General features: G+C 36.0%; 1 protein-coding gene across 1 annotated transcript in view; it reads left to right on the top strand.

Moving 5' to 3' along the window:
* LOC148951438 (uncharacterized) overlaps positions 1-12644 on the top strand; it is a 28255-nt gene that overhangs the window by 12834 nt on the left and 2777 nt on the right. The window contains exon 2 of the mRNA XM_089091108.1: positions 3696-3899. Within this exon, the coding sequence (XP_088947234.1) occupies positions 3696-3899 (204 nt within the window). The remainder of the gene's footprint in view (positions 1-3695; positions 3900-12644) is intronic.

The following is a 12644-nucleotide window of genomic DNA, read 5'->3' as shown; positions in this document are numbered from 1 at the left end:
CACACACAAAGAGACACAAACACACACAGACAGACAGAGAGACAGAGACAGACACACACACAGACACAAACACACACAGAGCCACTCACAGAGACACACACAGAGAGACACAAACACACACACAAACACACAGAGAGAGACAAACAAAGACAGACACAAACACACAGAGACACAGACACACACACACACACACAGAAACACACTCAGAGAGACACACAGACACACTCAAAAAGAGAGACACACAATCAGACACAAAGACAAAGAGAGACACAAACAGAGACACACATACACACACAGACACACACACACACACACAGAGACACACACAGACACAAACACACACAAACAGACGCAGAGACACACACACACACAGACAAAACCAGACAGTAATACACACAGAGAGACAAAGAGACAGACCCACAGACACACCCACACACAGAGACACAGACATAGACACACACATACAGAGACGCATATTCAGAGACACACACAGATACACACACAGACAGAGACACACACAGACACACACACACACACACACACACACACACACACACACACAGAGACAAACACACAGAGACACACACACAGAGACAAACACACAAAGACAAACACACAGAGACACACACACACAGAGACACACACACAGAGACAAACACACAGAGACACACACACACAGAGACACACACACAGAGACACAAACACAGACACACACAAACAGAGACACACACACAGACACAGAGACACAGACACACACACTCACACACACAAAAACAGAGAGACACACAAACACAGACACAAAAACATACACACACACACACACACACACACACAGAGACACACACACAGACACACACACACAGACACACACACACACAGAGACACACACACACACACACACACGCAGAGACACACACAGAGACACAGACACAGAGACAAAGACACAGAGACACATACACCGAGACACAGACACAGACACACAAACACGGAGACAAACGCACAGAGACACACACACAGACAGACAAACAGAGAGACACACACACAGACACACAAACAGACAGCGACACATAGACACACACACACACACAGACAAACACACACATAGACACACACACAGAAACACACACACAGACAGACACACACAGGCACACACACAGACACACACACACACACACAAACACACACACACACAAACACACACACACACACGCACACACACACACAGAAAGACGCACACACACAGACACACACAGACAGAGACACACACACAGAGACAAACACACAAAAATACACACACAGACAAACACACAGACAGAGACACACACACACGGACACACAGACACACACACACAGACACTCAGCCCCACAGACCCTCACTCTGAGACAGACAGCCACACAGAGAAAGACACACACGAAGCCACACACACACACAGAGACAGAGACAGATACACAGACACACACACAGAGACACACACACACAGAGACACACACACACAGACAGACACACAACATTGAATGTTGCTTGCATGAGTGCTCTGTTGCTTCAACCATCTGACACCAGTGCTCTTTGGATTGGAACTCTAGAACCTGCTGTTTGACTGCCTGAAGTAGAAAGTAAGTATTTATTGGACCAAGTGTACTCCTCATTATTTCAAGAGCAAGGAAAAACTGGACATCAATTGTCACTAGGAATCTAGAAGCTTCACTACAGTTTTCCATTGAATCGTTTTTGTCTGAAAAACTAGTAGTGTTTCATAAATAGTGCTAAAATGCAACCAGATCTTCTGGAAAAATGAAAACCAATAGCACCATCATGTATTAGCTAGCTATTTGAGCTTAGTCCTCTTTTTTTTGTTTTCTTGTATCATAAAAAATACTTTTCATTTCATAATTTGTAAAACATGATTTATGCAAACAGTGTTCAAAGGGGACAAACAAGAGGCTGGTGAGATAAACAAGGTCTGGGATGGGGGGAAAGTAAAGTCTGAGGGGGCTATTGTCCCCTCCTCTGCCTCATAGCAATTTGCGTGCCTGCTTTGTGGTGGTGTCACTTCATTATGTTTGAATGACATCCCTGTTCAGCCTAAGTTTACCTTTTTATGAATTCTTGTTAATATTTGTGTAGAAAGATTTGAGGGTATCTTACTGGATGGTCAGTTCAAAGAGGCTCTTGTATGGATGAGCAGTATTGCTACTCCACCTGTTGCCATCCATCTGTAATATCATCAGCTCTATCCTGTTGCTATTTTTGTCAGCAGTCATAATCATCAGTTATTGGAAGTTTCTTGGGGGATTTTTGTGTCTGCTGCAGATGGTTGAATGAGAGCATCTACTTTTGGGCAATTAAAATTGGATATCAATATTGTTCAAATGGAAATTGTGTTCACATTCAAAATTTTCAGTGTATTAAGATCATAATTGTACATTTTTCTAGAAAATTAATAAACTATAGCTAAACTATCTTTATTAAAAGTCAAAATTATGTTTTTAGATGCTGCTAACTTTCTTTACCTTAAGTCTATGAAAAATGTTTATTAACTTATGTAATTTGGCTGAATACTGGTTTAATTACAGGCCATTTTATTTGTTAAAACATATTTATAATTTTATACAGAATCAAAACCTATAGCACAAATAATTTTTTTAATTTTCTGACTGGCAAGTCAAATTTTCCTATTTGAGATAAGTGTTGAAATTCTTGGCATTTTTTTTTCTGTTACAGATTTATATACCAATTAATACTTCACCAAAGACTAAAAGTAAAAATATTCTTTTCACTTTTTGGGGCTTACTAGTATTTTCAGAGTTATAAACCTTTGAGAATTTCACTATTTATGTAAACTGTAGTTTTTCTGACAAGAGGCATTTTCTTTTTGTCAGAAATCCATAAATCTTAATTTGACTTATTTTTTTTAAGTCAATAGATAGAAAATTTAAAACAGAAACATGTTTTTTTTTAGTCAAAATGTATTTACCGTACCTATCTTCTGGACCACTATTGGAACATGGCTGTCCTTTACTGCATTTGTCCTTTCACATGAACTCTGTAATGAATCATCAACGAATACCATATATCTAGAGAAGATTAAAATGAGGAAACATAATAAAAATTTGTATCTAAAAAAATATAATTATGAAACATATAACATTTTTAAGACATAGCTTTAGATTCTTCTTTGTATTAGAGTTCATTTCAAACGCCAGAATGCAACAACAGTTGTATTCTAATAGGGATCCAAAAGATATGTAAACTTATATGTAAAGAAAGAGCAAACTTTAATTTGTTTTAGAAGTGAACAAGAGGTGGTAGGAAGTGGCTTGTTTAATGCCATTCAAAACTGAGTAGTACAGGTAGATAAAAAATAGTTTGCCCAAAAACCAGTTAGTTGGTAGAGAGAAAAGAAATTTAGAGTTTATTGGTTAAATCTTACAAGTACAGATATTGATGAAAAACTAGCATGGCAAATAGTAGGAAGATATACCTTTTTGTACCTGCCCATAGCTATGACAGGACCATGCTTGTAGCTCAGTAGAATGATGTTTTTGTTATGCTGATATATTCTTGTAGTATGAAATAGGTAGACTAAATTTCTGAAGGTAGCTGGAGTTTTGATATCACTTTCTTAAATTGCTTTGACCTTGTTTGAATATCGGTCTGTTTGTCCAACATAAATAATTTGGTTTTTCTTTTATAGCATACCAGATATGCTTCAGACACAGCAAAAAAGCAACCTATATTGAAAAACATTGAACTGCCAGTCAAAAATGCTATGGAACCTTTAATTTCCGAGCACCTACAGAAAGAAAAAGGAAGAATCTACAGCAGCAAGCCGTTTCAAATGACATGTATTGAAGGAAAAAAATACTATTGGTGTAGCTGTGGGTGGAGTAAAAACCAGGTAACTTTCAGTCTTTTATTTAAACATTATGCTCTATGTTTGGTTTAGCTGTTGAAATTATACTTAAGTTTGGTTCTAAATTTTGATTACAGAAAGTATTTGAGAAGTATTTTGAAATTAGAACCACAAATGATTTATTTGTTAGAAAAACCTACTTTATGCAAACAAAAACTGGTCTTTGGTAGCAGTTGCTATACCATACCCAAAATACATGTTTATTTTTGCTTTCATGTGAAATTCATGTTATGTTACATAGCAGCTTTGTGTTACTACAACAAAAGTCTTATGAAAAGAACTGTGTGGTTTAGGAAGGGGAGAGGATGTGCTGATTATAATTTCATGCTTAGATAAATAATTGTGAATTATCTTAATCACCTTATGTCCTTAGTCTTGTATATTATAGTTCACTGAATTTTTTAGCAAATTATCCTGCGTCTTATACACCATTCCGCTGATAGAAAAGCTTTTGTGAAGGTCTTATCCATGTATGGTGTACCAGATAAGTATAAAATTGACTAGTTTTACATAGAGAATAATGTTGCTGCAGTCAGGGTAGAAAGTGAGGGTGTTATATGCTTTGGTGGAAAATTAAGAGATAAGCAGGTTTTTTTCTTACGCCCTTTTACGGGTATTAGTATTACAAGCTTTTTCCTAGGGGACACAGAAAAAGCTGTTACCTTAAGTTACACTTCAGAGCAAATTAAGATCCATCTTGATCTGTTAATTGCTCCATACTTGATGATGTGAATGATTAATCATCAAATGCATCCCACTGGTACTTCCAGGGAACACCATTCCCTTCAACATCCAAAGACACCTTAAAAACTACATTATTGGGTGCTCAGACTGTTGTATTTGAGAGACTATTTTAGTGGTTTACTACACGGCTGGAGAAGAACTGTTGTCGGTGTCAATTTTTGGCAGATGGCTTGAAGAGCTTCTTTGAATGTCTCCTCCTGTCAGTGCCAATATTTTGGGAAAATCGACAATTGAATTGGGGGGTTTCTTGTGAAGTAAGCTTATATATCATAAGCGTATCAGCTCTTCGTCGTCGGTAAACCAGGGTATATAATTTAAGCTCCTTCAAACGTTCATCATAGTGCATGTCTCTCATCTTAGATACTGCCTTTGTGGCTCTCCTTTTCACCCCTTCCTGAAGCTGTACGTCACATCTGTACCCTGGTGATGCTATGCACATTCCAAAATCAAGCACTGATCTAACAAGGGCCTTTTAAACCTCATAAAAACATAGCGATATCTACTGGATATAGTTTTCTTTAAGAGTGCTAGGACAGAGTTTGCATGAGACACAGTCTTCTTGTAGTTTGAATGGAATTTACACTGGTTGCCAACGATGATTCCAAGATCCCTTTCTTCCATACTTTGCAGCTCTTGAATGTTATTTACAGCTGGATTGATCATACTTGAAACCTCGGTTGGACTTGCCAAAATGAATAACACTACATTTGTCAATAAAGGATTTAGTATCAACTGGGAAGGTTGATACTAACCTTCCCAGTCTCCTAGAGTCTCTAAGTCTCCTAGACTTAGACTATATGTGACTTTACTAGATAATAGTGTTAGCGAAATGAATTAATTATTTGGAGGATTTGAAAATTAATGTTGAGAAGACTAAGTGGCTTAAAAAAGGAATAAATTAGGATGGAAAGGTGATTTTTGGTAATGACTAAATCAAGCAAGTAGATAGCTTCAGTTATCTGGGTAGCATAGTATTGTTAGTAAAGATGGTGGATGCAATGGAGAAATAAAAGTAGAAAAGCCAAGGTTCAGATTGTTTTTTCATAGTTGGAAAACCTTTGGAAGGTCTATAAGTCTCTAAATCCTTCATTTTCTTTAAGGTTACATAGGAATCTCAGGGCCAAAGATAACTAGGAGGTTTATCTCTGTACCAGATAAGAATCAGAAATATTTAATTTGACAGTAGAAAAAGAAATAAACGTGTATTTTGTAAAATAATCTCATTTTAAATAACGTATTTTTCGATTCAATACTTCTTGTAATTTTTTTTTAATACTAACGAATTCTATATAAGTAAGAGACAAAAGGCGAAGAATTAGAAATTAGTCTAACTATATGTAACACATATGACTGACCAAGTGACCATATATATATAGCACCAAGCTGTATGAAAAGTCTGGTTTGATTTCACTTTCTAGGCCAATAAAGAAAAGTTGGCTATGTCCCATGGTATGGATGATAGGTTGCCAAAATTTGTGCTATTTAGCCACCCATCCGGGGCCATCAGGATGTCCATGAGCGGGGTGGGGTCAGAGGTCATAAGAGGAATTTAAAGGAACGCAGAATCTTGTGAGAGGGAGTAAGAGTAGAATTTTGAACAGATTGGGCAGGAAGAAAGGTTTACGCAGCTGCGTTGGCCTCAAGCGGCTTGGTGCTGCAATAGATTCACGTGAAAAGTTAAAGCGAGCAAGAATAATATTTAAAGCCTAGAATTTACATTAATTTTATCATCTTCACTGTAAAAAAAAATCATTTGCAATGTAAGCAATAAAATTGGAATATCTAAATTAAGGGAATGGCTTGGCTGGAGCAGTTTAAATTTTCAAGAGTTTCCTAAAATAAACCCTTTTTATTTTGAACTTTTGTTTTTCTAGACAGTGAAAACAGTTTCTCTTTTGACATTAATTCCAAATCTGTGTTTGGGCTTACGTTTTAAAAGAAATTTTCGTTATATCTTTGGAGAATCCGTTTTCCAAAGACATTCTTTTTGTTTATTTAAACTTTACTTATTTTGCCTTTTATTTGAGACCTAAAAAAAAGTGAGGGACCATGTTTTTTAATGAATAAAAAATTTTTTTGCGAGAGAGCTGACATATATTTTTCAATGCTTTTAAATGCTAATAAAGAAACAAAAATGTAGCCTACTCTTTACAATCAAGATTTTATTAAGCTTGCAATTTTGTTACAATAATCACATAATCATTTTTCGAATTAATAAAAATCATTTTTAGGCCTTCACGATTTAAAAAAATAGGCTCCCAGGTTTTGTTTTAATTGTTCACCGATGAGTTACCTCGCGCTATTCAACATTGTGAATTGAACCTGTTCAGCATCTTTTTTTATTTTAAAAAAATGACAATAGGCAGAAAATAATCATGTGGTTATCTGCATACATTAGGATTGAAATAGTATTTCCATTATAGTAGAATCATTTTTTTTATCACTGTGAGGTATTTAAAAGAAAGTTTTCCAGCTGAGACTACTTATGCAACGAGTTCAGATTTCTCAAAAAAAAAAAAAAAAATATCGCTTTATTTTTAAAGATGTGGGTCCACCATTTCTTGAGGTCTGAATTAAAAGAAAAATGAACGGTAAGAACGTGAGACAAATAAATAAGGGAAAGTTCGGGGGCGTTAAATTTTTTGAGAAATTTAGAAGATATAGTTTCTTGTCAGGTTTTAAGGGATCTGAATTTTCATTAGGGTGCAAAATAACTTTTCAGTTCCCCTTTAGCTTTATTGGGTCACACGCTTCTGTTCACTGTAGAACTGTAGCGTCTTCTTTTTCCAAACATGAAACACATTTGATACCGCGTCACAAGGCTCTGAGCCGTGTTGTCACAGCCTAGTTCAGTTGCTGTTGCTACTCGGCATTCATAGGTTTATCCTGATGTGTACATCGGAATCGTGCGTGCGCGAAGCCGGAGTATGAATCTTGTGTGGTTTTAATATGAGTTTCACTTTTTTTTTTTAACAGAGAGTATAGCCTTTGTCGATACTGTATATTGTCTCTACTGTGCTTCTGTCGGTATGCCACTGCAGCAGGCCATTACTTGTAGTGGTTCAATGCTAGCCTTGAAAATGGAAAATAAATACGAAGCAAAGTAAACTAGGCTAGTAAAGAGTTAGCTGTCTATTGTGTTGAAATATTGATTACATTAATCAAAACATTTATTTGCCTATTGGAATTTATTAATGATTCTAAATCTTCAGGACGATCATCTCTACTTGGAGAAAACAGGACAAGGGTGCTTGATGTTACGAGTAACATGTTGAATTTCGCATTTATACTAATCCACTTTCGCATTAATTCTACTTGTTCTGTTTGCTGTTCTATCTAAAAGCGGAATATTGAGAAAAAAAAAATCATTCCATAATACAGAGAACTTAAGTGAATTTAGAATGCGGGCTTAAATGTTCCCAATGAGGAACTCTCCATGGTTTTTCTGAAAATCTTACCCATTTTCTGTTATCGTTAAAATCAAATAATCTACCAAGCGTGAAACTACCACAAACCAGCATCGATAAATTAATGAAATCCAAAACGAACAGAAATTACAATAAATAACCGAGTCAAACTCAAAACGAGCAGAAATTAACATGAATAGGGTTCAAAACCCCTATGCCTTCCCAAGGCCAGAACATAATTTGCACTTTACTGAAAAAAATATAAATGTTTTTACTTTTATAAGTTTAATAAATTAAATAATATTAATGTTTTGATTACTAAATATCAGTATATGTATATTAAACTGACAATGCCCATTCATTTGTAATTTTTTTAGTAAAGTGCAAATTATATTCTAGCTTTGGGAAAGCATAGGGGGTTTAAGCCTTATTCTTGTTAATTTCTGCTCGTTTTGATTTTGAGTTGGTTATTTATTGTAATTTCTGTTCCTTTTGGGTTTCACTTATTTATCGATGCTGATTTGTGGTAGTTTCGTGCTTGGTAAATTATTTGATTTTATTTTTGCTCATTTTTGGTTTAATGGAGTTCTTTACTTTTCTTTGAAAAACTTATTTTGTTGAAAATGTTTTTTTAATTAATTTCTGTTCGTTTTATATTGACATAGTCTTTTCAGGGAAAATGAAAATAATAGTTTAAATCTTTTCGTTTTTTTAAGACTGTATAGTATGGCCTGCTGTTTGTATGCTGGAGAAAAATTTTCAGCAATTTTTAACAACATATATCCTTTTAAAAATTTTGGACACAAATAGTAGTGTTTAATTTAGTTTCATACCTCCTCTAGTTGATCTGAAATAGAAAACTTGATACAATTCGCAAAAAAAATCTGTTTACTTTCTTTGATAGCTTGGGTACACTTACGCTATTTTGATTTGCGTAAATCTGAAGAGCAGAAGTAGCCCCGAAAGTTTGAACATAATACCCTTAGTCGTTCTGGGAATACTGCTGAGGTGCCTTATTGGGAATTAGCATTAATACAGTGCATTTTGATTTAATCTTAAGGCAACATTTAGTTTTTAAACATAATCGGCAAATGGGAGGGTGGGCGTGAGGGGGATTAGCTGCTCTCCAATCACTTTCAACTATTAAAAAGGGCACTAGCCCTTTCTATATTCAATTGAATGAGCCTTTATATGCCCCCCTTATATGCCCCCAGGGCATAAATTACAACCCTTGCCCTGAGCGCTGTGGAGGGGTTGTCATCCTCAAAGACCTAAGTTCCGGAACTTCCAACTACATTGAACAAAATGGCTATCTCAATATTTTGATTGGAAGTGTTTGGGGAAAAGGTGGGCGTGAGAGGGGGGTTAGTTGCCCTCCAATCACTTTCGATTATTAAAAAGGGCACTAGCCCTTTGAATTTCCAATCGAATAAGCCCTCTTTGAAGTTTCTACGACAAAGCTTTCTATAAAAACCTTATATACCCCCAGGGCATAACTTACTACCCTTGCCCTGAGGGCTGTAGGGGGAGTGTCTTCCTCAAAAATATGATTTATATTTGGAAATCAACTACGCTGAACAAAATGGCTATCTCAAAATTTTGATTGGACGTGTTTGGGGAAATGGTGGGCGTGAGAGGGGCGTTAGTTGCTCTCCAATCACTTTCAACTATTAAAAAAGGCACTAGCCCTTTCCATTTCAAATCGAATGAGCTCTTTTGAAGTTTCTACGACAACGCTTTCTATAAAAACCTTATATGTTCCCAGGGCATAACTTACAACCCTTGCCCTGAGGCAAGGGTTGGATGTGTCTGGATAAATAGTGTGCATGGAAGGATGTTAGTTGCCTTCCAACCACTTTCGACTATTAAGAAGGGCACTAGCCATTTCTGTTTCCTATTAAATGAGCCCTATTTGAAGTCTCTACGACAACGCTTTCCATACAAACCTTATATGCCCCCAGGGCATAACTTATAACCCGTGCCCTGAGGGCTGCGGGAGGGTTGTCACCTAATTTCAAGAACTTTTGACTACGTTGAACAAAATGGCTATCTCAAAATTTTGATTGGATGTGTTTGGGGAAAAGGTGGGCGTGAAAGGGGGTTAGTTGCCCTCCAATCACTTTCGATTATTAAAAAGGGCACTAGCCCTTTGAATTTCCAATCGAATGAGCCCTTTTTGAAGTTTCTGCAACAAAGCTTTCTATAAAAACCTTATATACCCCCAGGCCATAACTTACTACCCTTGCCCTGAGGGCTGTAGGGGGAGTGTCCTCCTCAAAAATATGATTTATATTTGGAAATCAACTACGCTGAACAAAATGGCTATCTCAAAATTTTGATTGGACGTGTTTGGGGAAATGGTGGTCGTGGAAGGGGTGTTAGTTGCCTTCTGATCACTTTCGACTTTATAAAAGGGCACTAGGCATTCCAATTTCCAATTGAATGAGCCCTTTTCAAAGTTTCTACAACAACTCCTTCGATACGAAATGCCCTGGTATGGAGAAAAAATTCGATACGAAGTCCCCCAAATATGTTTGGGGAATGGTGGGCGTGAGAGGGGGTTAGTTGCCTTCCAATTACTTTCAACTATTAAAAAAAAGCACTAGCCCTTTGCATTTCCAACCGAATGAGCCATTTTTCAAGTTTTTACGACAACGCTTTCTATAAAAACCTTATATGCCCCCAGGGCATAAATTACAACCCTTGCCCTGAAGATTGTGGGGGGACTGTCCAGCTCAAAGATATAATTTCCCGACCTTTCAACTGCGTTGAAAAAAATGGCTATCTCAAAATTCTGACTGGATGTGTTTGGGGAAAGGATGGGCGCGGAAGGGGTGTTAGTTGCCTTCCAATTACTTTCGACTATTCAAAAGAGCACTACCCATTTCAATTTCCAATCGAATGATTGGAAATCTACGAGACAGCTTTCTATAAAAAGACCTTATTTGCCCCCAGGACATAACTTAAAACCCTTGCCCCGAGGGCTGTGGGGGTGGGGGGGGGGGTGCCATCCTCAAAGACCTAGTTTCCAGAACTTTCAACTACGTGAACAAAATGGCTAGCTCAAAATTTTTATTGGATGTGTGTGGGGAAATTGGTCGGCGTAGAGGGGGTGTCAGTTGCCTTCCAATCACTTTCTAATATTAAAAAGGGCACTAGCCCCTCTAAATTCCAATCAAATGAGCCCTTTTCGAAGTTTCTACGACAACTCCTTCGATACGAAGTGCCCTGTTCTAAAGAAAAAAAAAAAATAATGCATTGTGCCAACATTGTGTTTTACTTAGGCAGCGCGATTGCGCTGCCTATGATAAGGGCGAGCTGTAGCACTAACCGGGTACCTCTACCTTTTTTTTTAGATATTTGTCGTTTTTTACATATTTGTATGTATTATTTGTTTTTGATTTGTTTTAGAAGTAGTAATCCAGTAAAAACAATGAAAAGTTTTTTAGTTACAACATTTTTTTTCAAGAAAAATCTCTTTTAATCTGTGGCGTAGTGTTTGAAATTGAGGCTTCTTAGTTTATAACAGTTTTTTTTTTGTATTTTTCGAGGTGTTTTCATTACAGTAGAATACTTTTTTTTGTATCACTGGAACATATTTAAAAGAAATAGAAAATTGGTTAGCTGAAACTACTTATGCAACAAGTCCAGATTTATAAAAAAAATTTATCGATTTGTTCTTGAAAAAAAATGGGTCAGCGCTTTTTTTTATTTCTTGAGACCTAAATTAAAAGAAAAATGGACGGTAAGATGGTTTATTATTATAAATACCATCTTATTTATATAAACCGTCTTATTATTATATTTTTGTAATAATAATGTATTTATTTATTACAGCAAAAGGGTTGGTACTACAACTTGCCCTTATACAATGTAAAAGATAACTCTGAAAATGGGTAAGGTCTTCACGAAAACCATGGAGAATTCCTCATTGAGAAATTTATTAGTTTCCCAATAAATAAATACTTACATTATTATTATTATAATTTGTTTTTCAAATATCTACTAAGTTAAATAATTTTTTTTAATTAATGTAATCAATATTTCAACACAATACACAGCTAACTCTATACTAGCCTAGGTTACTTTGCTTCGTATTTATTTTCCATTTTGAGATGGTTTATTATTATACCATTATTTTCTGAAGTCTATTCTTCAGAAAATAATGGCCATTTTCTTTACCCTCTTCCATCTACTCTAACCGTTAAAGTTGTAAAGCCTGTTGCATCATTTGCGCTTTACTGAAAATAAATTTAACTGTACACATGTTTTTATTTATAATTTTTAAAAAAAATAAGTGAAAAACGAAACTTAAACTGCTGAGTTTCCTGGGATTAATATCATTATATATTCAGTTTATTTTCGTTGGTCCATTTCAGTCATCTTGATTATTATAGTTATGTGTTTTTTATTTGTCGTCGATGTTTTGAAAAAACACAGCACACTGTTCAAGCATACTGTTCTAAATAATTTCTACATATTTGTCGTCAGTAGCTTTTTTTACAAGCACAACCACCACCCTCCCTCCAACGAGCTGTCTATACTTGTACTTCCGCTTTTTAAGCCTGTACAAGAAGCC

This window comes from Artemia sp. Qi Xiang Cuo, chromosome 6 (assembly GCF_049724085.1).
Source record: "Artemia sp. Qi Xiang Cuo chromosome 6, ASM4972408v1, whole genome shotgun sequence".
Lineage (NCBI taxonomy): Eukaryota > Metazoa > Arthropoda > Branchiopoda > Anostraca > Artemiidae > Artemia > Artemia sp. Qi Xiang Cuo.
This window is presented reverse-complemented; position numbering and strand designations above follow the sequence as displayed.